The 26,141-nt window shown below is 44.3% G+C and overlaps 2 protein-coding genes across 2 annotated transcripts in view; both read left to right on the forward strand.

Moving 5' to 3' along the window:
- Positions 1–16,183, forward strand: part of LRP4 (LDL receptor related protein 4) — a 62,145-nt gene extending 45,962 nt beyond the window's left edge. Inside the window, exons 30-39 of the mRNA XM_054725711.1 lie at positions 1,267–1,485; positions 1,650–1,784; positions 2,635–2,743; positions 4,352–4,496; positions 4,740–4,853; positions 6,267–6,402; positions 9,727–9,794; positions 10,345–10,432; positions 11,891–12,032; positions 14,588–16,183. Coding sequence (XP_054581686.1) covers positions 1,267–1,485; positions 1,650–1,784; positions 2,635–2,743; positions 4,352–4,496; positions 4,740–4,853; positions 6,267–6,402; positions 9,727–9,794; positions 10,345–10,432; positions 11,891–12,032; positions 14,588–14,920 — 1,489 coding nt within the window. The 3' untranslated portion in view covers positions 14,921–16,183. The remainder of the gene's footprint in view (positions 1–1,266; positions 1,486–1,649; positions 1,785–2,634; positions 2,744–4,351; positions 4,497–4,739; positions 4,854–6,266; positions 6,403–9,726; positions 9,795–10,344; positions 10,433–11,890; positions 12,033–14,587) is intronic.
- Positions 16,184–22,832: 6,649 nt separating this feature from the next.
- The window catches only part of CKAP5 (cytoskeleton associated protein 5), an 84,500-nt gene continuing 81,191 nt past the window's right edge, over positions 22,833–26,141 (forward strand). The window contains exon 1 of the mRNA XM_008146757.3: positions 22,833–22,891. The gene's annotated coding sequence lies outside the window, so the exon portion shown is untranslated. The remainder of the gene's footprint in view (positions 22,892–26,141) is intronic.

Genomic DNA, 26,141 nt, shown 5'->3' on the forward strand with positions numbered 1-26,141 from the left:
AAAAACAAAACGGCAAAAACACCCGCATGTGGCCCGCGGGCCGTAGTTTGAGGACGCCTGACTTAGATAGTGAGTTCTGATCCTGACTTGTTCACTTTGTAGTGTTATCACTTACAACAGAGTTTCAAACTTTTGGGGTTTTGTGTGTTGTTGTTGTTTTTGTTAATCCTCACCTGAGGATGAGGATATTTTTCCATTGATTTTAGAGTGGAAGGGAGGGAGAAAGAGAGAGAGAGAAAGAAACACCAATGTGAGAGAGACACATTGATTGGTTGCCTCCTGCACACGCCCAGACTGGGCACTGGGATGAACCTGCAATCCAGGTTCGTGCCCTTGACCAGGAATTGAACCCGCTACCCTTTGGTGCGCCTACTGATGCTCTAACCACCTAGCTATACCGGACAGGACCTTTTGGGGTTTTTTTTTTGTTGTTGTTGTTGTTGATTTGAAGATTAATAGAAGCTCAGTTTGTAAAGCAAATGAAAAGATCAGATAATGTCAGGCTGGGGACCTGGAGCCTTTAATCCCTACTACCGGGCCCTGGGATTGCTCTCGGGATCTTCTAAGACTCATTGAAGAATCGGCCATGTAGCTAAACCATGTATCTGTATTGTGAAACAGGAGCACTGGCCAATACCAAGGCTTGTGGTTGTTCACTAGGTTTTTGTTTTGTTTTGTTTTCATATTTTTGTTTTATTTTTATTTAATATTTTTACCCAACACAGCTGAGGAAAATGGTGTTCTGCCATCAGTAAGAGGGGTTTACCATGCAGAGATTCTCATGTGCAGGAACAAGGGCACTCTCCTTCGTTCTCCCTGGAGAATCTCATGCTGGGGGCAGGTGGGCATATGTTTAGAGAAGTCCCCACATGTTTGTGACATGCCCCCCATCCTGACTTCCTTGGCGTAGGACTTCTGTAAAAATACACATGTAGGTTTTGCCAAATTGGCCTTTTTTTTTTTTTTTTTATAATGGCTCCCTAGCAATCCTTATCTCTTCCCTAAGGTATATGGGGAATTATTAACCCTTCTTCTGGCAAGACATGGACCTAAATGCCCCCCTGTTTACAGCAGGAAACACTCTATACTCCTAAGAAGTATTTATCTGAAAATATTTTGAGTACCTACTAGATGCTGAGGAATGCACTTATAGATGCTTGGTCTCTGCCTCTATGGAGCTTACAATATAGGGGGATACAATTATGGGAACATGGATTAAAGGGGTTTCAGTCTGGTCAGTCATCCAACCCTGGGCTCTCCCCCAAGGCGAGCAGATCTGAATGGCAGCAACATGGAGACAGTGATCGGGCAGGGGCTGAAGACCACCGATGGGCTGGCCGTGGACTGGGTGGCCAGAAATCTATATTGGACAGATACAGGCCGAAATACCATTGAAGCATCAAGGCTAGACGGTTCCTGCCGCAAAGTGCTGGTCAACAACAGCCTGGATGAGCCTCGGGCCATTGCCGTTTTCCCCAGGAAAGGGTAAGTTCTTGGCCTGCAGAAAAGAGACCCAGGGGAGAAGGGCCTGGTGAAGAGGCCAATGGAGGATGCCTATCTATTAGTGGGATCGGTGTGTCCTTTGTATTCTCTCAAGCTCTAAGTGCATCTTCCTGTGCCTCAATGATCATGTCACTGTTGTGTCTCAGGTACCTCTTCTGGACAGACTGGGGCCACATTGCCAAGATTGAGCGGGCGAACCTGGACGGCTCTGAGAGGAAGGTCCTCATCAATACAGACCTGGGTTGGCCCAATGGCCTTACCCTGGACTATGATACCCGCAGGTGGGAATCGTGTCCTAAACAGCCTCCTGGAAATAGGGTGGGAAGAGGAGAGGATGCTTGAGATTGAAGTCGTGAAAACAAAAAGATAGAAAGCTGTTGGTAGGTGGGGAAGAGAAAGCAGTGAGAAGGCCAAGCAAACATATTCTTAGAGCAGGGGCTGCTGAACCCAGCCTTCGTCTCTGAGGTGCGTTTCATTTATCTGGTTTACCTGGTTTTGAGTGTTTAGCAGAGCATGTCCTCTGGCTGGACCCCTGGTCCCACTACCCCCACCATTTAAGGGCATAGGACTTCACATTCCTTGTTCTCCTGATCCCTTCAGATATTGGAATTTGCAACTCCTGGTCTAGATTTAAAAAAAAAAATGCTAAAGAGCAAGAGAAGAGGGTGAAAGGAGCTCTGAAGCAGTCAGTTCCCCTTTCTGCCCTCAGAGGTAGGGAAAAGAATCAAAGTTACCCAGAAGTTGGGATGGAGAAGAGGAATGCCCTCTTCCTTTAACCTCAATGACGTTTTTGTAGACCCAGTCTCTTCTTGAAGGGTGTTTATAGGAGTTTTGACTTAGATTCTTAGGTAGGAAGATGAGACTTGGTGGTGGCTCCTCGGGGGTCATTAGAGGGCCTGCCCCCCTACCCCCACTTAAAACAGCACTGGCCTCCCCACTTAGGAGTCACCAACTTCTCCTCTTTAGCTTTGACCTCTCATCAACGGTGCTTCTTGCCTGCGCACAGCTCTCGCCAGCTCAGCTCAGAAGGGACAAGCAGCTCTCTAGAGCAGGGTGGTGGTGGTGGGGGGGATCAACTGGGCTCCCTGGCAAGCATTTTGAGTAGCCACTCTTATCTCCTTTCCTTCACAGAATCTACTGGGTAGATGCACATCTGGACCGGATTGAGAGTGCTGACCTCAATGGGAAGCTACGGCAGGTCTTGGTCAGCCATGTGTCCCACCCCTTTGCCCTCACTCAGGTACTAGTTCAAGAAAGTTAGCTAAATCTCCTTAACGGGGATATTTCCTTGGGGTTCTAAGTTGGCAGCCTCAACCCTACATGCTACTGAACAGGTGTGCGATGGAAGCTCATTTTAGGGGTGTTTTCCTATACACTGAATCCTTGCCACCACCATGTGTCCTGCTAGGCCTGCCCCACCACTCCCATGTCCCAGCACTCGAAGGAGTGGCTCATAAGCGGTGGTGTGCAGAATCAGCTGTGGAGCTTGTTAAAATGCATGTTTCTGGATATAAAGAATCTGCTTCGTGAGGGTTAGGCCCAGGAATGTGCATTTTAACAAATTCCCCATTTGAATGGCCCCAACATCTGAGCTCAGGCAGCCCATTTAGTGGCAGGAGGGTTAAAGTGGCTCAGAGCCAGAGTGTTGAGGCAGCTAGACAGTAAGTGTTCATTGACTACCTCCAGCATGCCAGCGGTGTGGGTTCAAGTTCTTCTGTGTCATTAAGTAACTGTGCAACTTGTGCAACTGTGAACAAGATACTGAACTTCTCTAAGCTTCACTTATATATAGTTTAATAAATGAGTTTAATAACAGTATCCCCCTCTAATATACACAGAGCATTGGTCTCTGGCACTCAATGCTTATTATTTCTGATCATTTTAATTATTACTAGCTGTCAGTTTTGAGAGTTGTAACCCTGTAAAATAATTCAGGGAAGGAAAAATGGAGTTCTACGAAGCCTGGGACCAAAACGGGGATTCTCAATCATTTAAAAATCTTTGTCCCTTTTTTTAAAAAAATATATATTTTATTGATTGTTTACAGAGAGGAAGGGAGAGGGAGAGAGAGTTAGAAACATCGATGAGAGAGAAACATCGATCAGCTGCCTCCTGCATGCCCCCTACTGGGGATGTGCCCACAACCAAGAATCGAACCTGGGACCTTTCAGTCCGAAAGGCCGATGCTCTATCCACTGAGCCAAACTGGTTAGGGCTTGACTATGGTTTTTCAATCTGCAAGTTTCCCGTGGGGGTTTCTGATGTATACCCCAGGGGCCGGAAGGAAACCCACTTCATTACCCCTCCCCACCCCTACTTGAGATTATCAGGATCATTGCATTAGAAGGCAGCTGCCCACAGAAGTAACCGGAGGGTTTCCTAGGGCTCTGAGTGAAAGGCCCAGAAGAGCAGGGACCTTAGAAGGACCCTCCAGTTTACCCCTGTATGCTAGGTACTGGAACCCACTCATTCGTTGAGCAACTGGCCAAGTACTAAGTAAGTGTGAGGTGTTGGAAACTGAGATGAATGCAACACATTCGTGTCCTTGAAGAATTTGACCTGACAAGACAGACAAACATGTAAAAACTGGTTATATAGAGTGTCAACACTTACTTGTAGAAGTGAGGACAAGGCACAGCATGGCATGGAGGAGAGAATGGTAAATGCTACATAGATTGGGGGAGATTTCCTGGACAGTGTCATATCTGGGGATGCACAGAAGCTGACCTGGTGGATTTGAGATGAGAGCATTTCAGCAGAGGGAATGCACATGCTGCGGCACAGAATCCGGACTGGGGTCTGACTGTTGAATAATATTTCCTCTTTTTTGGGATTCCCTATTGAGTAGCAGGACAGGTGGATCTACTGGACAGACTGGCAGACCAAGTCAATCCAGCGTGTTGACAAGTACTCAGGCCGGAACAAGGAGACAGTGTTGGCGAATGTGGAAGGACTCATGGATATCATTGTGGTTTCCCCTCAGCGGCAGACAGGTGGGCTCCTGGGTCCTAAGCCTACTTCCTTACCGTCAGTGTAGGGGGATCACCTCAAGGACTGTTCATGACCAAGACAATTAGAGCCACAGCAGAGCCTTTTGGTTCCTAGACCTTTTTAGTCCTCTGTGGTTATACCCCTCCTGGGAATGAGGTAGACCTGCATTTCCTCCTTTTTGAGAAGTGTCAAGTTGGGAGACTTAATCCTGCCCCAGGCCAGACATTCTTCTGCTTTGCCCCCAGGGACCAATGCCTGTGGTGTGAACAATGGTGGCTGCACCCACCTCTGCTTTGCCAGAGCCTCAGACTTTGTGTGTGCCTGCCCTGATGAGCCCGACAGCCGGCCCTGCTCCCTTGGTAAGTTGGACTGAATGGCCCCTTGAAACAGCAGAGCCCTTGGAAGGGTAGGGGATCAGCAACCTCAGCTTTGTCTTTCTGGGTGGGATCCCCCTCAGAGGGTCTTAGAGAGGAGTGACTGGGAGTAATAAGGTTGTCTGGTAAATTGGCCCAAGCATTACTCTCTTTTCCTGGCCTTTGTTGTTGTTTTTTTGGTGTGTGTTTTGTGTCTTTTTTTTTTTTAATCCTCACCCAAGGATATTTTTCCATTGATTTAGAGAAAGAGAGTGGAAGAGAGAGAGAAAGACAGAGAGAAACATTGATGTGCAAGGAACACATCGATTGGTTGCCTCCTGCATGAGCCCTGACCAGGGCCAGGACTGGGGAGGAGCCTGCAACCAAGGTATGTGCCTTTGACCAGAATCGAACCCTGGACCCTTAGGTCTGCAAGCCAACACTCTATCCATTGAGCCAAACCAGCTAGGGCTTTTTTGTGTTTTGTTTTTTAAATATGTTTTATTGATTTCATAGACAGAGGAAGGGAGAGGGAGAGAGAGATAGAAACGTCAATGATAAGAGAGAAACATAGCCCTAGCCATTTGGCTCAGTGGATAGAGCATCGGCCTGCAGATGGAAGGGTCCAGGATTCGATTCAGGTCATAGAGCACATGCCTGGGTTGCAGGCTCATTCCAACGTGCAGGAGGCAGCCGATCAATGACTCCCTCTCATCATTGATGTTTCTATCTCTCTCTTCTCCCTTCCTCTCTGAAATAAATAAAAATGTGTGTGTGTGTGTGTGTGTGAGTGTGTGTGTGTGTGTGTGTGTGTGTGTGTGTGTGTGTGTGTTTTAAAAAAGAAATTACCATTTTTCCCAGCGTATAAGACGACTGGGCGTATAAGACTACCCCCAACTTTTCCAGTTAAAATATAGAGTTTGTGATATACCCACCCTATAAGATGACACCCAGTGTATAAGACGACCCCCGACTTTTGAGAAGATTTTCCTGGGTTAAAAAGTCATCTTATATGCTGGAAAATATGGTAGTATTTAAAAAACAAAAACAAAAAGAGAGAAACATAGATCGGCTGCCTCCTCCTCCATGACCCTACTGGGGATCAAGCCCGCAACCCACACATGTGCCCTAAACAGGAATAGAACTGGTGACCTCTTGGTTCATGGGTCAATGCTCAACCACTGAGCCACACCTGCCAGGCTCTTCCTGGCCTTTGTGAGTCAGCTAGCCCATCCAGAGCCATTGATATTGGAAATCAAATCCTTTTTAGTTACAGTACTGAGAAGGGCCACTAATGAGGGTGCCCAAGATCAGTGTAGCTAAAAGATTGCTTTGTCAAGTTCTCCTGATGCTGCCCTTGGAACACATGTAGACATTTGGGGCTTCAGCGACCTATTCCAGTCTTATTTTTCTCTGCAGTACCTGGCCTAGTGCCCCCAGCTCCCAGGGTTACCAGCATAAGTGAAAGGAATCCAGTGCTAACCAACACACTACCTACCACCTTGCGTTCTTCTACCACTCGGACCCGCACATCTCTGGAGGAGATGGAAGGAAGGTAAGTGGGTTCACATGTGATTGAGGGCCCTTTGATTCAAATCACCATCTTATTCCAGTAGAAAACAATAATCCCAGCTAGATTCTGGCAGATGGGAGGTAGAATCATTTGCCAACAGTCCCTGCTATTCGGTTCAGGAGGTGGTATTTAGACCTATAGATAGTTGCAGGTGATTTGAGGGCAAGAAGCTTTAGAGCATCTTTATGGAGAAATCACTCAGACAGTTCCCTTTCTTTCTGTGACATTTGCTTTATAGCACAGGTTTAGTATATGGTCTGATCCTACAGTTTATTTAGACACCACTAAGCCACAGAGGTCTCTCTACTGCAGATTTATGACTTAGAACATTCCTGGGGATGCTATGGCCTTAGCTTATAATGCCTATAATGTTCAAACACCCATGCATGTATGTGCACATGCACACATCATTATTAAGTAAGCAAGCATACCCATGTACAGATCTCCTGTGAAGTATAAAATACTAGAGGCCCAGTGCATGAATTTGTGCACCAGTGGGGTCCCTCGGCTTGGCCTGAGGGATTGGGCTAAAACTGGCTCTCTGACATCCCCCGGGGGGTCCCAGATTGTGAGAGGGCACAGGCCAGGCTGAAGGACCCCAGCAGCAAGCTAACCTACCAGTTGAAGTGTCTGGCCCCTGGTGGTCAGTGCACATCATAGTGAGTGGTTGAGTGGCCTTAGCATATCATTAGCATATTATGCTTTGATTGGTTGAACAGCCTACCAGCTGACTGGACACTTAGCATATTAGGCTTTTATTATATAGGATTGTATTTCATTAAACTGAAGGTGCTATCAATTTAAGATGCATCCTAATTTAAAAGATTAAACCAAAAAAATGACCAACCACAACTGTGAGATGCCACGGATTGTAACACACATTTCTATTTCAGTGATGTCAGAATATAGAAAATATACATATCTTAAAATTGATAAAATATGATGTTACTCAATTTAAAAAAATTATTTTTATTATTTATTTTTTCTTTATTTTTCAATTTAGAGAAATTCTTTTTTACAAAGTGTAATTTTTATGTATAGTTTATAAAAATAATCTGAAAATGAAGATAGAAATAAAGAAGAAATAAATACCCATTTGTAATTACTCTTAATAGTTTTAAATTTGATATACATAAATATATATTGTAAAATGATTACAATAAGTTTAATTAGCATCCATCAGCACATATAATTATAAATTTTTTTCTTATGTTGAGAACTTTTTTTTATCTACTCTCTTTGCAACTTTCAAATATGCAATACTGTATTATTAACTACTAGAGGCCCAGTGCACAAGATTTATGCACTGGTCGGGGGGGGGGGGGTCCCTCAGCCCGCCTGCACCCTCTCACAGTCTAGTACCCCTGAGGGATGTCTGACTGCTGGCTTAGGCCGATCCCTGGCAGTTGGACATCCCTCTCACAGTCCGGGGCTCTCGCAGTCTGAGACCCCTCGCTCCTTATCTCCCACCTTCAGCGGAGGCGGGAGAGGCTCCGGCCAACACAGCTGCATGAGCCCAGCTTCTGGCTGAGTAGTGCTCCCCCTGTGGGAGTGCACTGACCAGTAGGGAGCAGCTCCTGCATTGAGCATCTGCCCCCTGGTCGTCAGTGCATGTCATAGAAATCGGTGGTTCCACCATTTGGTCAATTTACATATTAGGGTTTTATTATATAGGATAGTCACCATGCTCTATATCCCCAGGACTTATTTATCTTATAATTGGAATTTGTTCCTTTTGACCACCTTTACTCATTTTTCTCCTCCACTTCCCACCTCTGGAAATCACCAATCTGTACTCTGTGTCTGAGTTCGATTTCTTTCTTTTATTTCATATATAAGTGATATCATACTATATTTGTCTTTCTCTATCTGACTTATTTCACTTAGCCTAATGCCCTCAAGTTCCATCCATATTGTCACAAATGGCAGGATTTCCTTCTTTTTTAACGGCTGGATAATATTCCTGTGTGTGTGTGTGTGTGTGCGTGTGTGCGCGTGTGTGTGTGTGTGCGTGTGTGTGTGTGTGTAAGTAATCACATTTTCATTTGTTGATGGACACTTAGCTGTTTCTGTGTCTTAGCTGTTGTAAATAATGCTACATTGAACATGGGGGTGCAGATACCTTTCAAGATAGTAATTTCATTTCCCACTCTTACTGTTTCCAACATTTTTCTATTAGAACAGTTTTTTTCCCATGTAATACATACCAATCTCTTTATTTTTAATATCAACTGTAGCTTAAAAGATAATCAACACTTGATTTCAATTCTGAAAACAGAAACATAATAATCCCAACTAAGAACTCTAGATTCATGTCCCTAAAATTGTAAGATTTGCATATGATCAAATTCATTCTATATGTCCCATTTTCTCTTTTCATTTTTTATTTTTTTAAAACATATTTTATTGATTTTTTTTACAGAAAGGTAGGGAGAGGGATAGAGAGCTAGAAACATCCATGAGAGTCCATCAGGTACATGCCCTTGATCAGAATCGAACCTGGGATCTTTCAATCCACAGGCTGATGCTCTATCCACTGAGCCAAACCGTTAGGGCCCATTTTCTCTTTTTAGAAGTGTTTATGTAGAAAAGCAAACATGCAGATATAAACATGTACCTTTCTCACTAACTTTTAAATACTATCAATCGTTATTAATCTCTGATTTTCTTTGGGTTTATCAGATATTTTCTGTCAGTTCCATTTGAAGATTCAGTGCATCTTGGTTTCAGATGTTCCTGCAAGCACTTTTTCTCTAGGCTTTTAGGAGATGCCTGTGATTGGCTGCTCACAATGTGCCACAGGAAGTTACCTTTTTAGCACTCAAGTTAGTTGCCCTCCCTCTGGATGTCTTGCATATTCCTTTGTGAAAGAATGAAGAGGCGGAAAAAGTGTTGTTGGTTATTTTCAGGTCTATTTAGACCTTGTGATAATCTTTAATCAGTTTTGCTTGACTGGTAGCTTCTTTCAACTCATCCTGGTCATTTAATAAAGCCTTCTATTGATGTACTTAGTATTCTTTCAGCAGCTTCCAGCTCATCTGAAACCTGCTTCTCCTTTTAAAGGAATCCTTTTAAAGGGGTACATATTTTTAAACACATTTACACATGATATAGCATCTTGAAGACTGACTCACATGGATTTCTCTGTATTTCCTGGTCCTGCCCTCTCTATACTTCTATCTCCCATCTGGTACAGCTCTTATTCCTGAAAGCCCCATTCACAGGACTTTCCCTTCTTCCCCAGAGAAGGGCAAGATCTTTATCAAACACCAGTAGTCTTCACACTCGGTTTTCTGTGTCTCACAGATGCTCTGAAAAGGATGCCCAGCTGGGCCTCTGTACACATTCCAATGAGGCCGTACCTGCTGCTCCAGGTAAGCTCCGAGTGCCCAACTGTTTTGAAGAAGATGTAAGGAACGTCTGTCTCTACTGACATCTTCCAGAACCTTCATGGGGACTCTTTGGGGTGGACTAAATCCATAGAGAAAATAATCATAATAGCCACCACTTATGGAGTACTTTCCACATGCCAGGCATTTTGTTAAGCCGTGTGTGTGTGTGTGTGTGTGTGTGTTGTGTGTGTGTGTGTGTATTTGTATGTACACACACATTTAACCTCCACCAGCCCCATGAGCAATTTATTATTTACATTTAACTGATGAGAAAACAAAAGCTTAGAAGTTAAGCATCTTGCCCTACATGACACAGCCAGTAAGTGGTGGAATTAGGATAAGTGATGCTGACGGAATGATAGGTTTCTTCTCAGCCATCTACCCCTGTGGCCTCTCCTCTGAGAAGGGGGCCCCTAGCCATCCTCATATGATGTGGGGCCCGACACCTGCAAAAGTGGCCCTTCCTTGTCCCACCCCTCACGCCCACTAGAAGATTGTCTGTGGTCCCCTAGTGTCTCTCTGTTCTTCCTAGGGGAAGGACTTCATGCCAGCTATGTCATCGGTGGACTCCTCAGCATTCTGCTGATTCTGGTGGTGATTGCAGCCTTGATGCTATACAGGTAACCTCAGCCTCTCTGCAGGGTTGGACCACCTGCTTGTTGGTCCTTATTAGTGCATCTGGGATCTCCCAAAGCTCTGTAGTTCGCTAATTCGACCTCTGACCCACTTCATTTCAAGGTTGGGTCCCTGGTCAGAGCAGCAGAAGCGAAGTGCAGAAATCTGAATTCTGACTCTTCTTCTTCAGCCACTGCCCAAGCCCTCATTTCATGACCACAGTAATCCCTGGGGTTTTCTTTATAAACTAGGATGCTGAGGGCTCAGCAGGTGCTACCCAAGGTCACACAGGAAGAGGTGAAGCTGCGACTGACTCTAGCATCTGCTTTTCCATGACCCCACAGTACTTTAAACCATTGAAGTTGAAGTGATTTTCTCTTCACACAAACACAGCCCTTTACTACAATATTGGGTGATATATCATTGCTCAGTAGGGATCTTCCTAAGAATATTGAGTGTGTCATTATCAATTTATAATCTCTTTATGACCACATATCTATGTGTGTGTGTACATATATACGTATGTGTGTATATATATATATATATATATATATATATATCTCCCCCAAGTATTTTAAACACAGCTTGCAGCAAAAATGTTAGGATTTTATGCTGCTGCCCCTTCTGACAACAACAGTTGCCATTTAATGAATATGTATCAATGCCACAACAACCCTGTAATACAGATATTATTATTCCTTACTTTACAGATGAGGGTCTGAGGTTCAGCAAGTTTAGATTATGTCCAGCTAGTAAGTAACAGAGGTGGGCTGAAACATATATCTGTCTTGACTCTAAAGCTTGGTGTATTAGTTGTCTAGTGCTGTATGACAAATTACCCCCAATTTTAGCAACTTAAAATGGGCACCATTTATCATCTCACAATTTCTGTGCGTCTGAAATCCGGATGCAGCTTAGCTGGGTGCCTCTGCGTTAAGGTCTCTTACAGGGCTGCAGTCCAGGTATTAGCCAGAGTTGCAGTCTTATCTCTGGGCTTGGCTGGGGAAGCAGCCCCTCCCAAGAGCACTCACAGAGGTGTTGGCAGGGTTCTGTGCTTCACAAGCTGTTAGACGGAGGCTCTCAGTTTCTTGCTGGCTGTTGGCTGGAGACTCCCTCATCAGTTCCATGCCTGATAGGCCTTTTCAGAGGACACTTTACAACATGGCAGCCTGCTTCCCCCAGAACAAGAGTACGAGAGAGTGAGAAAGGGAAGGCAATGTAAGATGCAAGCCATACGTTTCTTTGTAACCTAATCTAGTATCCATCGCTTTTGCATTATCTGTTCAGAAGTGAGTCACCAGATTCAGCCCACACTCAAGGGGTAGGGATTTGGAAGGTGTGAGTACCAAGAGGCGGGATCTCGGGGCCATCTTAGAGGCTGCCTACCACACTTGGGTTACAACTTCCCTGGAAGCACCCTCATAAAGATCTGAACTAATTCCTCATCACCTTTCCTCCTAAAGACACAAAAAATCCAAGTTAACTGATCCTGGAATGGGGAACCTAACCTACAGCAACCCCTCCTACCGAACCTCCACTCAGGAAGTGAAAATTGAAGCAATCCCGAAACCAGCCATGTACAATCAACTGTGCTATAAGAAAGAGGTAAAAATTAACATTTCTATCGAAGGGGTATTTTGCCTGGTGGTGGTGGTGGGGGCGGGGGGTGTTATTTCCAATTGCCTGAATAAATCAGTAAGGGATGTTGGGTAGTCCCACCTACCACTTGGGAAGTTATAGTGAACAAAAGAACTGAATGGGACTTGGGTTTCTAGATCTAGAACAGGGGTGGGGAATGTCTGGCCCGTGGGCTGTATAAGGTCTGGCCCTACCAAGGCATTAGGGGTGAGTTAATTAAATGTTTGATCAAATATAGCAGGCTAATTTTTAAGTTGATAATTTTGTATGGCCTGCGAGCGATGTTATAAATATCCAAATGGCTCTTGGCAGAAATAAGGTCCCCACCCCTGATCTAGAATCATAGATCTGTTGGATTTCTGAAGGAACCTAGTGAGAGCAAGGTTAGAAAACAGATCCAGAAGGTTTAGGAATGAAAGTATATGAGTGTGCACAGGAGATGTTTTGCTAGGTTCATAGCTTCTTTCCCTCCTGGAGTTGTCATTCCTCTGCGGTGAGGCTGTGCTCCCCAGAAGCAATCCCAAAACTCCTAGATAGCACCCACAAAAGCCCAAGGGTTCCTGGACTCTTCCTTTTCTAACCTCTGATCCAAGCTGTTGGCACCTGTGGCTGGAATGGCTGGTGGTTTGCGATTCTTCCCCAGAGTCTTAAGGGATTTCTCTAGAATTTGGATGGTTTATGTGCTTTTGTTCTTTTAACTCCTTTGTTGCTCCAGTAAAAAAAAATATTTGCTGGATGTTTAGGCTGGGTGAAAATAGTCCCATTTCCACTAGGGAACTATAGCCTGAGGTTTCAGATTTATCTAGTCTGATATGACCCTTGTTTTTCTAAGCTCCTGTAACCCTTCATCAAAAGTTATCCCTTATGAGACCCTAATCGGTCTACTCTCTTGGTCTGTCTAGCAGTCAAAACCTGCCTTCATACCTGTAGGGCTCCCATGCATAATGAATACACTTTACATAATAATTAGGTACTTTCTGGATCCCTGAATTCCCCTACTTAAAAAGCTTCCACTACAAGCCAAACAGAACCTGCAGGAGAGCGTGCAGTTAGAGGGACAGAAGACTCCTTCTCAATTAGCATCTTTGAGAGAAAGACTCAAAGATTCTTGGGTCCCTGGAGTGTCTGATACCCCAGAGAACAACCCCAATGAAGGCCAGAGGTTATAAATTTAAATCACGTGACCTCTTTCTTCTGTTCTATGCTTTTTCCTCAGCAGCTTTTTCATCCCTCTGATAGTCTCTCACCCTTTCTCTTCTGATTTCCTCTTGATTTCAGGTACCTGTGTGTTTGCAGAGGGAGTGGTGTCCCCCGAATTGCTAGTGCCATGTCCCCCACCTCTCTCTAACTTACCCCACCCACGTGTCTCTGTGATGAAGACTGAGTGGCGTGCATCTTATCCGGCACTCATTTCAGCTTGGAGGGTGTGCTGGCTGACTGGGCACATGTGTGCGTGCATGTGTGCGTGCATGTGTGCTTGTATGCCGTGTGTCTCTCTGCTTCCGCCAGGGAGTTGTCACTCCCAGAGGGTAGGGACCATTTTATATTGTGTAATCATCCAAGTATCCTGCTTAATGTGGGCGCTCAGTAAATACCTGTGGAGTTGAATTGTTACTAAAATAGAGCAGCAGATGCAGGGCTCTTGGCAGGCACACTGTCCCAGGGATGGAACCCAAGCCATGGCCCATCTTCTCCTGGCACTGGCAGCATATCGGTTGGTATCCCCCAGAAACCAGGAGTAAGGCTACCCTTTGAGGAACCCATAAAGGGAGGAGCCTGAGTCGAACTTAAGACTGTCCTTGGAATCACCTCAGATTGCAGAGCCAGGATAACCTCCTACAGAAGCTTTTTTGTTACAGGACCCCAGTGGACTGACTTAGAACCCAAGTAACAGGATTTTTTTTAGATTCCTCCTATCTTACCTCCCAAAACTTTTCTCCTTAACAAAATTAGAAAGAACTAAGAATAAAATAGCACAAAAATAGCTTAAAGTCCTGAGTAAATGTACATTTAAATGTTTTTGTCAATTGCTTCTGATCAGGTATATCAGCATTGTGTCCCATTAATAAATCACAATAACAATGTAATAATAGCTAACATGATTTAGTGCATCTTCTGTGTCAAGCACCTACTAACTGCATTCCATGTATCGCCTGCTTTAACCCTCACAGTAATTGGTTATGAGGTATGGACACTGTTATTCTCCCAAACTGCAGATGTGGAGACTGAGTTTTAGAGATGCTAAGTAATTTGCCAAAGTAACATAGCCCGTGAGCGTCTGATGCAGGCCTGGAAGCCATGGTTCTCCCTCATCCCCGTGTGCTAACGCTAACCATCTTCATGCTCCTCTCCTTTCAGGCTAAGCCTCATCTATTTGCTCTGACCAAGTTTTCCCATTTGTTTGTGGGATCTTTGTGCACTTCATGCCCACTCTTACCCCATCCACTTCCTTTTTCAGTTCGCCATGAGATCCTTTATAGAGAGCCAACCAACTCATCATGTCTCCCCACTCTCCACTCTAGGGTGGACCTGACCATAACTACACCAAGGAGAAAATCAAAATTGTAGAGGGAATCTGCCTCCTGTCTGGGGACGATGCTGAGTGGGATGACCTGAAGCAACTGCGCAGCTCACGGGGGGGCCTTCTTCGTGATCACGTTTGCATGAAGACAGACACAGTGTCCATCCAGGCCAGCTCTGGCTCCCTGGATGACGCGGAGACGGAGCAGCTGTTGCAGGAAGAGCAGTCTGAGTGTAGCAGTGTCCATACCGCAGCCACTCCTGAAAGACGGGGCTCTCTGCCAGACACGGGCTGGAAACACAAACGCAAGCTCTCCTCCGAGAGCCAGGTCTAAGTGCCCATGTACCCCTCCCTCCCTGCCTGCTCCTTCTCTTTATGGGCATCCAGTCCTTGTGCTCACTTATACAACAGGCCCCCTTCCTGTGTGCTTGTCCCACTCCTCATCCCACCCCATATCTGCTCCTGAGCCCTGCACAGGAGCGGCTTCTGTCTGAGTCCATAACTACACAAGAAATGATGGCGCAAGAAATGATGGCACATCCAAGAATTTAGACCTGGACCTTACTGTGAACCTCGCTTCTTGCACTCCGTCCTGAGCCTCCCCAAAACAAGGCTCAGTAATGATTCCTCATCAGTACAGAGCTCCACCTCCCCTTCCTCTGGTGCCCTCAGTGCCTGCCCATAAGAGCTGATGATCTAAGACTGCACTCTCCCCCATCAGAGCTGGCCTGACCGCTTCTCTGAGAGAACTGGCTCACCAAGGGCTGAGCAGGGGATCATGGGTAAAGAGAGAGATGAAGGATAGAGCCTGAGAGGAGGAGGAAGAGTCAGCCCAGCTGGTATGGGCATCTGGGAAACCTCTAGCCTCAAGTGCATTGGTAATATGAAAAAGCTTTTAGGGGTGGTTGGGCCTGGGTGTCCTGTCCATTGCTGGCAATGGATATTATGCTCAAAGAGTTGCTGTGTTTCAATTGGTGAGATCTGGGTGTGACGCAAGCTATTCTTCCTCCTGGTAGAAAGCCTAGAGCCTTTCTACCTTCAGATGACTGGGGGCCCCAGCATGGCAGCGGGCTAATATGAATTCCCTCCTGGTACCACCACTGGCCAGTACCTCCCTAAGTCTTTGGCTCTAAGCAACCAGGTTGTGAACCAATGGCTTGAGTGAATGTGGTGCCAGGAGGGCTGACTCTGCAGAATCTAAGAAGCACTGCCTAGACCAAACCTAGCATATCACCCTCAATGTTCTGCCAATCTCTCTCTCCTCATTCTTTGGGATTTTGAGCACAGAAATCCAAAACAACCTTTCAAAGAAGGGCCAGAAGTGTTCATAAATGGTCAGGAAGAGCAACTGGGTTAGAGATTTGGGGCCACCAGGGCCTAAAGGAAGTATCCATGAGATTGAACTTCCTGTGTTCTCTCTTAGGTGCTCAGGGATCTAAGTGGACAGAGAGCCTGTGGCTATGGGTGGTGAGGTTTCCATTCCAACTCTCTTCCCAGCTGAGTGACTTACTTTCCAGGCTGAGATGCTTATTCATACAAAGAGCATGTGTCTCATGTCCGTATCCAGGGAGCTGAGACTATTTTTCTGTCCTAAATATTTTTCTACCTAGTTCGTTCGTTCTCTCTCTCTCTCTCTCTCTCTCCCCATCTCTCCCACCTTCCATCTCTCCCTCCCTAATTGACTTTTTTCTGACCTAGCCTGTGGTGAGCAGGGCTAAATAAAAATTACAAGGACTAAAAAGGTAGAGAGAACCACTGATGAAGCCCTCTCAATCCAGGGCAAATCCAGACCCCTTCCACCCAGGAATTAGAAATGACAGGAGAGGACAAGGGCTGAGAATGGAGGGGAGGGCTTCTAGAGGAAGTTTCCTGATTTGAAACATCTCCTATGGTTATTGGTATTGAGAAGCCAGCTGTCAAATGCGAGTGAAAAAGGGAAGTAAGAGCAAACCTTTTCCGGTCAGTTCTAAGACTGCTTAAAGCAGGTGCCAATCCTTTGGCCCTGCTCTCAGCAGGCAGCCCTAGGTCTAGGCCTACACAGGGCAATCAGGCCAGGCCAAGAAGGCTTTTCCAGTGCACAGCGATGGAAAGGCAAGATGCCACTTCCAGGAGGAAAGGGGGATATTTCACGCTTGATGGGGAAGTAAAAGAAGGAGCACTTTGGGTCCTCAGATTCACAGTTGGGGACGGATGAAAGGGGGAAGGATCTTATTGCACTTGGGCTGTTCAGAATGTAGAAAGGACATATTTGAAGAAATATCTATTTGAGCACTGATTTACTATGTAAAAAGCAAAATTTCTCTGTCCTAAACTAATGGAAGTGATTGTCCCGCGCTCATGTGTAATGGTTTTAACGTTACTCACTGGAGAGATTGGACTTTCTGGAGTTATTTAACCACTATGTTCAGTATTTTAGGACTTTATGGTAATTTAATATAAATTTAGCTTTTCTTAATCACCTTGTCTGGCTTGGAGTCATGACTAATAACTGCACCTGCTGTCTGGCAGACCCATGCCAGGGGAAACCTGCTTGCAGATATCATCTCGAAGTCCTTTGGGGATATGGGGATGGTGAAGAGCAATAAAGGGTGTTAGGTTCCTGGCTGGAAGTTCAGCTCATCTTGAGAAAACAGGCCAAGACCAGACTTCATTGGCTTCTGAAATCCTTACTTTCTGTAGAGGAAGGATAGCAGATAGGGTTCATCATGAGTACCAACTCTGATTGGTTGGTAATGGCTGCCTGAGGTCCTGTCCAGACTCAGTGGGAAAAGTGTCATGATCTTTAGTGACATATCATTCAGGCACTGGGAAAAAGTGTCATGGCATTTATACCATGTATCTTCTATTTCAGTTCTAGGCCTATGAGAACTTCAGTGTCACAGAACTTGACTTTGCCTTGCAGTGATGGTCACTGGCAAGACTATCTGATGTAAGGAAAGTGCTGGAATGGGAATAAGGGGGCAAATTCCAGTCCCAGATCTACCACTAGTTCTATTTGATCTTAGTCAAGTTTCATAGTTACTCCGATAATGGATCACACAAACACTAAGATTCCATTTATTTTTAGTTTTTAAAATATTTTATTGATTTTTAGAGAGAGAGGAAGGGAGAGGGATAAAGAGATAGAAACATTGATGAGAGAGTAACATCATCAAACGGCTGCCTCCTGCATGCCCCCTACTGGGGATCAATCCCGCAACCCAGGCATGTGTCTTGACTAGGAATCAAGCTGTGACCTCTTGGTTCCTGGGTTGCCACCCAACCACTGAGCCAAACCAGCTTATTTTTAAAAAGCTGTCTTCTCATAGCTCATCCACTACATCTTAAGGCTAGAACAAGGAATTGGGGAGCCCTTCTCAGGTTCTCTCAGTGAAGACTGGGAATCATGAAAGGCTCAATGCCAGTTGTAAAGTTTGATGTCGAAGCTCAATAGTTGATTTTCTAAACCATAAACTATGTATAGAATAATGTTCCCATTCATTCATCTCATACTATGGGTCAAGCACAGCCCATGCCTGATCAGAGCTTCAAGTCTGACAACAGCAAAAAGGAAGAAAGAAAAAGAAAGACAAGAGTATAAATTATAATGTATAATTCTTCCAACCTGGTGGGGGATAGGTGTGCTAAAACAAAAACAAGTGTAATAGCTCAAGGACAACCATCCTCCCACTCCATTCTTTTTTGAAGAAGAAGAAGAAAAAAAAAAACTCACACAAAGAGAAAAGAAACACATTTTAAGCAATGAAATCCAGCCTAAAGCACAAGCTTTATATAACTGTAGGAAGTGCCCCCTCCCAAAACATCAGGGTTATAGGCCAGGCAATGAACAGTTGGAAACTCAGGAAGAACAGTTCAAATGGAAGGAGAAAATGGCATTGAATACACACCATTTTCTTGGTAAACTGGAGATGTTTCTGGGAGAACAAAATGTGCATTTTGCTACCTTGTGACATGTCAGCTAGTTTAATCAGGCATTCAGCAATGCCTAGCCTTAGAGGTCCCGCTAACCTTTGTCCTGTCAGTTCAGCAGGAGATGGGAAAGAACAGGGCTGGCCTAATGGCCCAGGTCTTGACAAGAACTTGGCCACTGGCAAATGAGAATTTAGAAACAGTGTCAAGGACTAGCACCCCATTTTCAGGTGATAAAAATGCACTGGCTCTTAGTTTCCCTTCCTGACCAGTCAAATGAAAAGGTTGAAACAGATGACTACTAAGGTCATTTCTAGCCTGAAACTTGTATTATGTTCGTTCCAGGGAATCTTGGCGATGAAACAAAGGTTGGAAAGTCCTTGTCTGTTCTCTGGATATAAAACCTGAAACTGATATATAGATGATGATGATGATGAGTCAAATTCTAACAAATTGGATTATATTTTTGCAAACTAATTACATTCACAATACAGTCACTGCCCTTCTTTCTATATTATATGAACAAACGTGGGAGCTAAGATGGAAAGATCTCTGTGGCCCATAGAGAGGTCTCCATGAACTGAAGCTTTCACCAAACCTAGGTCTGCAGAAAATAAAGTAATTGCTGCAGAGGAACTTAGAAAAAGCATGTACAAGAGCTAAGGGTACACAAGGTTCTAAGATGACATTCAAGGGCATTAGTAAGCATAGTTATTCCTACTTTGGGCACTGATTTAAAGAATGTTTCTTAAGCCCTTTATTATGCTTAAGAAACAATCTATAAGTTTGTCTTTTCTTCATATGTGAAGATGACTCAACTAAACCATTTAATAGGATGTGTATTTGGGGATGTGTCCCAGCCTTTGTTTTGAAACATTCCCTCACTCACCCATTGATTTTCTCTCCAGATCCTTCTCCCATTAACCAGCTGGCAGAGGCTCAGCATAGGGAACAAGAGTTTTATATCCAACCAAGGTTCCAACTCACAACTTTAGACTCCCTGACATGATGTGACGTTAAAACAGATCCAGGCAGCCTAATTAAGGATCTGAATGTAAACCCCAGGCTGAAGTTAGCTCCAAGCTACACAGTGTGCTTACTTTATTTTGCAAGATACAAAGAGCCAAGAACTCACTTATCTTGCCCTTCTCAGTGTTTTTTCCCCTCTAGCCCCCCCACACCCCCGCTAACGAGGTCCCTATCTCTCCCTTCTGCCTCCTTCCTCTTTGGTGGAGCTGGTGCTTCTGTGGTCAAAATTCTTGAAGAGCCTGTATTTGAGGGGGTTATGGAGAAATGGCTGTAAAAAGAAAAAAAGCAATTAAACAAACAGCACCTATTAAATGCAATCAAGTGCAAGCTAGGATAGGCTTGGCAATCTTTTTTTTTTTTAATATATTTTATTGATTTTCTACAGAGAGGAAGAGAGAGGGATAGAGAGTTAGAAACATTGATGAGAGAGAAACATCGATCAGCTGCCTCTTGCACACCCCCTACTGGGGATGTGCCCGCAACCAAGGTACATGCCCTTGACCGGAATCTAACCTGGGACCTTTCAGTCCGCAGGCCGACGCTCTATCCACTGAGCCAAACCGGTTTCGGCAGGCCTGGCAACCTTGAAAGCAAGTCAAGCCACTGCTACCTCCAGAGAATAATGCAGGAGGTACCTGGACTGAAAATTGAAAGGAAGTTAATCACTGAAGCTACTCCTCTTAGTCTGGAAATATGGATCCGTGTCCCATCATAGGGAGCAGAATAGTGTATAGTTATGATAGAATGAGCACTGTCCCAACCCTAGCAAGCTTTTCAGAAAAACACAGCAGTTATTCAGCAGCCACAATGTTTGGCATTTGTTTCCTGCTTCCAGTTGCAATGATACAGTGTTCACTTAGATCTCTAATACCCAGTAGGGTTACACTGTCCTATTAATACTTTCCTTATGTAGAACTATTGAGAGGCCCCTGAAATAAAGTAGGCACACATCATGCCAATAAATACACAGATAAATGCTATTGGATGATAATCCTGGACTGCAAATGATGACTGGCCAAACATTTATTGAACACCTACTATGAGCAAGGTACTGTATTAGGTTTCTATAAGGCCCTACAGGATCTGCCACTCCTCACCCATTTTCTATCAGATCTCATCTCCTACCCTCCAACCGCCAAGTACATACTCTGCTCCAGCTAACTATATCGGCCTCCCTGTTTCTTAGACCTGCCAGTTATGCTCCCAACTTAGGATCCTCACATAGCTGATCCTGTTGGCACTTTCTTCCTCTAGGTATACTCAGGGCTAACTCCTTCCCCTTCTTCAAGTCTTTGCTCAAATGTAATCTTCTGAATGAAACCTACTATGAACACCCTTTACAAAATCATAGTCTTTCCAACTCTACTTCCCAAGCCCTTTTACCCTGTATTCTTTTTTCTTTTCCCCTTGCACATATTGCCTAATAAGATACTATATATTTATGTGTTGATTATCTATGTGTCCTCACTATAATGTGAGCTCCACAAGAGGAGAGATTTTGTTGTTGTTTCTATTTTACTCACTGATTATCCCAAGTGCCTAGAACAGTCCCTGCACACACTAAGTGCTCAATAAATATTTGTTGCATGAATGAGCGAAAAAATTAATGAAGTCATATATATTGCCCACTGTCCAGTACGGCTTCACCTAAACCATGTAAAGCAAAAAGGGACTTTGACATCTTGTTCTAAAACTCTCTGGGCCCCAGACTCCACATGAATTTTATTGAGCAAATTTGAGGTTACCTTCACTTTCTCCTTAAATGTAATCTTCCGTTTATTTCCAATAATATTTAAATAAAGTAAACATGCCAATGACCAATGACTGAAGAAGACTATTTCTATATATTCATAACTGACTTCTCAAAGATTACTGTGACTTTTTTTGCTCTGGTTCCTCTCTCCTTCCCCTACCTATGGATCTGTCATCATCTCCCATTTTCATTCTCTCCACTGTCTCATCTGGTCTCATCCACTACCACAATTTCATTTTTTTCACTCTACAGAGGTGATTCCCAAATCTAGATCACTTGAGCCTAGTCTCTTCTCCCAGCTTGCATTGTATATTTTCTAGGGCTACTTAGATGATTCCATTTAAATGTCTCATTGGTACATGAAAGTAAGCAGGTTTAAAAGTAAACTCCTTGTCTTCTCTTTGAGACTGGCTTCTCCTGACTTTCTGCTTTCATTTGGGCAATCTCCACCTCCCAGTCCCTACACTCAAATCCTGGCATATTCTGACTCATCTCCCTCAATGGGCCCCACCTCACCTTTGCACCTCATCTAGCTGGTTGCCAAATCTTTCACTCTTTCTTGAATCTGTTCTCGTCATCTCCAGGGCTATTACCTCATATCAAAATCCCAACTCTAAACCATTTTAAATAACCAAGTTAATTAGTTCTCATAAAGTGCAATTCTGATTGCTCAGAAACTTTCACTAGCTCCCCATTTCCTACTTAAAGTACAAATTCCTTACTCTAGTATTCAAGACCCTACAAGAATCGTTCCTTTCTTTTATTTTTTTAAATATATTTTTATTGATTTCAGAGAGGAAGGGAGAAAGAGCTAGAAACATAAATGATGAGAGAATCATCGATCGGCTGCCTCCTGCACGCACCCTACTGGGGACCCGAGCATGTGCTCTGACAGGAATTGAACCTTGACCTCCAGGTTCATAGGTCAACGCTCAACCACTGAGCCATGCTTGCAGGGCTAAGTCTCTCATTTTTATAAATAACAGGAGTATGCGCTACTGTTCAAAGTTCTTCCCGAGACATTCAATTAGTTCTATTAAATCTTCACATTAAGCTAGTAAGGAAAAAACATAGTTATCCCGTTTTACAGATGTGGAAACTAAGTTCCAGGTGATTTCCTGACAAAAGTGGTTTACTCAGAGCTGGTCCAAGGACGCCAGCATCAAAGCTCCATTCATTGCTCCTTCCACTATATCCCATCTGCTTCTCATTTCCCTCACGAACTCAACTGCACAAACAATATTTGGTGAATTATATTACATTTTTTAAAAATCGCTAGATGTCAAATTAAGCAAACATTCTGACGGCTGGGGATGCACAGCTTTCCACACACCTTTTTTGCGCTTCTTTGCCGGGTGATCGGCAGCTTTCGCTCCAGTGACCCCCCCTCTCTCCACGCGAGAAAGCAGCGCGGGTCCCCAAGGAAACGCTGGTGCGCACGGCCCCTTTAAGGCTGCGGGCGGCGCGTGCCCACAGTCCCTTCAAATGGACCAATAACAGAGCGATGGGCGTTCTGTCGAGAACCAATAAACAACGAGGACACTGCGGGGTGTGCGGCGGCCTAAGCGGTTTCAAACGGCTTAGAACAGGCCCCTCGGATCTGACCCGAAGGAGGTGAGTGGCCGGTGGTCCCGACCCACCCTCCCAGGCCCCCGGGTCCGGGCGTCGCGCGCGCGGAGGGTCGCTGAACCCTGGGCGGGGTGTCTCCATGGACGCGCGCTCCGTCGCTCCACGAACCCGGCAGGTCTGACGCGGCGAATCGGGGCGGAGGCCCGAGACCCGCGGCTGGCAGGGCGGGGGGCGTGGGCGCTCCGGTGCGGCCCAGGCCGAGGTTGGGATCCGGGTTACCGGAGCGCGCCGGGGAGGGATGCGGACGACAGCGTCCGAGGGATGCGGAAAGCGCTGGGCCGCGCCTGGCCGCGCCTGGCGGCTGAGGGTGTCCCGGGACTGGGGCGGGGGCCCTGCGAAATGGCCCTGCTATCGTGCCCATCGCGTAATTGTTAAATGAATGAATGAGTGAATAAGAGCCTGTGAGGGCCTTAGTGGTTGTGAAGGGCCTGGGCGCCTCACGGCCTGACAAGGACAGCCTGTGCACCTGTGCTCCTACCGGCTTGCTGGGATTTTAACGATTCTGATCATAGCGCTCAGTCCTTACGCCTGCTCTCTCTCTCTCTCAAAAGGTGTCAGTAGAGTTCAGGTATCTTTCCAGCTCTGAAGGTTGGGGGGGCGGGGGGAGGGGAGGCAATACAATAGCCAGCAGTTTAGATTTTAAGCAGGCCTTGGTACTTTAAGGTGGGAGCTCGGTAAACTAGAGTCTTACTTTTTAGCTGCTAACAGTCTTTGGCTGTTGATACAGTTACCCTGCAATCGTGGTCATTGTCAGGCAGGATTTAAATGTATCCCATTTTGTATCTAGGATAGGAAATTATGAAAGTGATGTCGCCAGGGTGGCTACTGTGTGTTAGAAAACATATTCGCGTTGATAAATCTCCCCAAATAAGTTTTTTTTTTTTTCATTCAACATCAATAGAGGGTGAAGTCGTTTTTGCAGAACTTGCCCCAAATTGATGCATGGCTCTAATTTAATTCTCATGGGAACCAAGGCATCAAATCTTGACCCAGAAAGTCTGCCTGTGTTATTTTATACATAATTATAGTAATTGAAAACTCATTTTTGGAGAGGTGAACGCCTGCTATCTCCGTTTTCATCACCCTGAAAAGTCCTTCTTTGACCTGAAGAGCCAATAAATCAAGCTACCAATCTTTTGAAAATTTTAAGAAGTCTAAAAGATTTGGACTTTTCTTCAGTGACTGGACAAACTAATGTTTTTATAAAACGTGATGATGAGAAAAGCTGAAACTGCTTTATTTTGCCAATATAAATTAAACCTACTTGGTAAACTCATGAGAAAAAAATTATACAAGTATTTAAGAATGTTCATTCAGGCAATTGCAAGCAAAGATAGTCCATAACAATATACCTTATACTTTATTACTTCTAAGGTTTTGATAATCAAGTAAGTTATGAACTTCTACAGCCGACATCTGAGTTTTAATTGCAATTTGAGTACCTTACTGTTATGAACATTGTTCTAGGTTTTGGGGAGGCAATTAAAAATAATAAACATCTTTAACAATGCCTTAGGATATAGTTTAATACCTTGATGGGGAATGAAAGCTTTTCTTTATATTGGAGTAAAGCCAGGTTCTTCATTTGACTTAATGGAGTCTCATTGGTTCATTCAACAAATATTGAGATTGATGCCTAACGTGTGTTAAACATTGTTCTAGATTTTAGGAGTACACTAGTGAACCAGAAAAAGCTAGTAACCTAAGGGAGTTTGACAGTTTTATCTCTCACACAATTTGCTTCTATAATTCCTCTTGCCCAGCTCTGGTTCTTGAACAAAATAAATGCTCAAATACTTTTACTAGCAGTGGCTAACATTTACTGAAGGAATACTCATTGGATGCCACATTTTATCATTTTTAATCCTCACAACTTTTTACAGATGAGGAAAACTCTCTTAGAAAGATTTTGCAACTTGTTCAAGATCACACAACAGGTAGAACTTGAATTTGAACCTGAGTTAGTCTGTCTCCAGGGTCTTTGCTTTTAACTACCGTTGTACTATATGAAGTTATAGGATTTGTTAGGGAGAATTTAGGAGCAATTTCTGGGTAGGTCTTCCTTGTTAATACTTCTGTCAGAGACATGATGAAATATGGAGGATAGGCATGGTAGTTTTCAGGAAAGATGGAGCAGTTTAAAATACACTATTTACTATATTGGAGATGGACAGCTGGACAGTGGGGGGAGTGCACTAAGAGGGAGCATAAAATCTAATGATCATTAATGGATTCCTGGTGGTCAATGTTGAAGAGTTTTGAGATTCTTATACGATTTTCATATTTTTACCTCTAAAGTTCAGAACATTTTACTTAGTTTATTCCAGTCAGGGCAGTTGCCCTGTTTACTTGATGGATCTCAAACACATTAAGCTTATTCTTTTTGGCCTTTGAATTTGCTGTTCTCTTCCTGGAACTACCCCTACCTCAAACCAGTCTTTGTATACAGGCTCCACTCAGATCTCAACTCAAATGTCATCTCTTTAAAGAGGCATTTTCTCAGCTCCCAATTAGACTAGCCTTCTTAATCACTTTTACCTTACTTTTCTTTTTTATTTACTTAGTAGCATTTATTGCTACCTGATAGGTCATTTATTGTTTGCTTGTATATTGTCTGATTTCCTTACAGAAATTAAAGCAAAGCGTAGATTCCCCCCCCCCCCCCCAATCTGTAAGGATACCTTGATGCCTCAAACAATGCTTGGAACAAAAAAGTGGTCAAAAATATTTGTTGAACAAAATTGGCCAAAACCGTGATAGTCTTCTCTATGTGCTCAAGTGATAAAGACAGTATATAACTAAAGCTGGCTGTGTTACTATGTCTTTGAATGTAAGCAATGTCTCAGCAGACAAATTTAGAAAGTCTTCAACTAAGGAAACTGGAAAAATGATCGTTTTAATGTTTGTATCTACTGAGAGGGAAAGTAGATATGGCTCCCCACTTTTATTTTTTTCAATTTTTAGAAACTTTCAAGTCTAGGGAAGTTTTTGTGGGTACTGGTCAAGTACATTGTAGGATTTCCCTCTATAAGAATTTATCTGATATTTTCTCACTCTTAGACTGGGGTATGGAAGAGAGAGGGAAAGACAGAGAGAAACACATCTATTGGTTGCCTCCTGCTCAAGCCTTGATCAGGGCCCGAGCCACGGAGGAGATTGAAACCAAGGTACATACCCTTGACCGGAATCGAACCCAGGACCCTTTGGTCCACAGGCGGACGCTCTATCCACTGAG

This window comes from Eptesicus fuscus, chromosome 13 (assembly GCF_027574615.1).
Source record: "Eptesicus fuscus isolate TK198812 chromosome 13, DD_ASM_mEF_20220401, whole genome shotgun sequence".
NCBI lineage: Eukaryota > Metazoa > Chordata > Mammalia > Chiroptera > Vespertilionidae > Eptesicus > Eptesicus fuscus.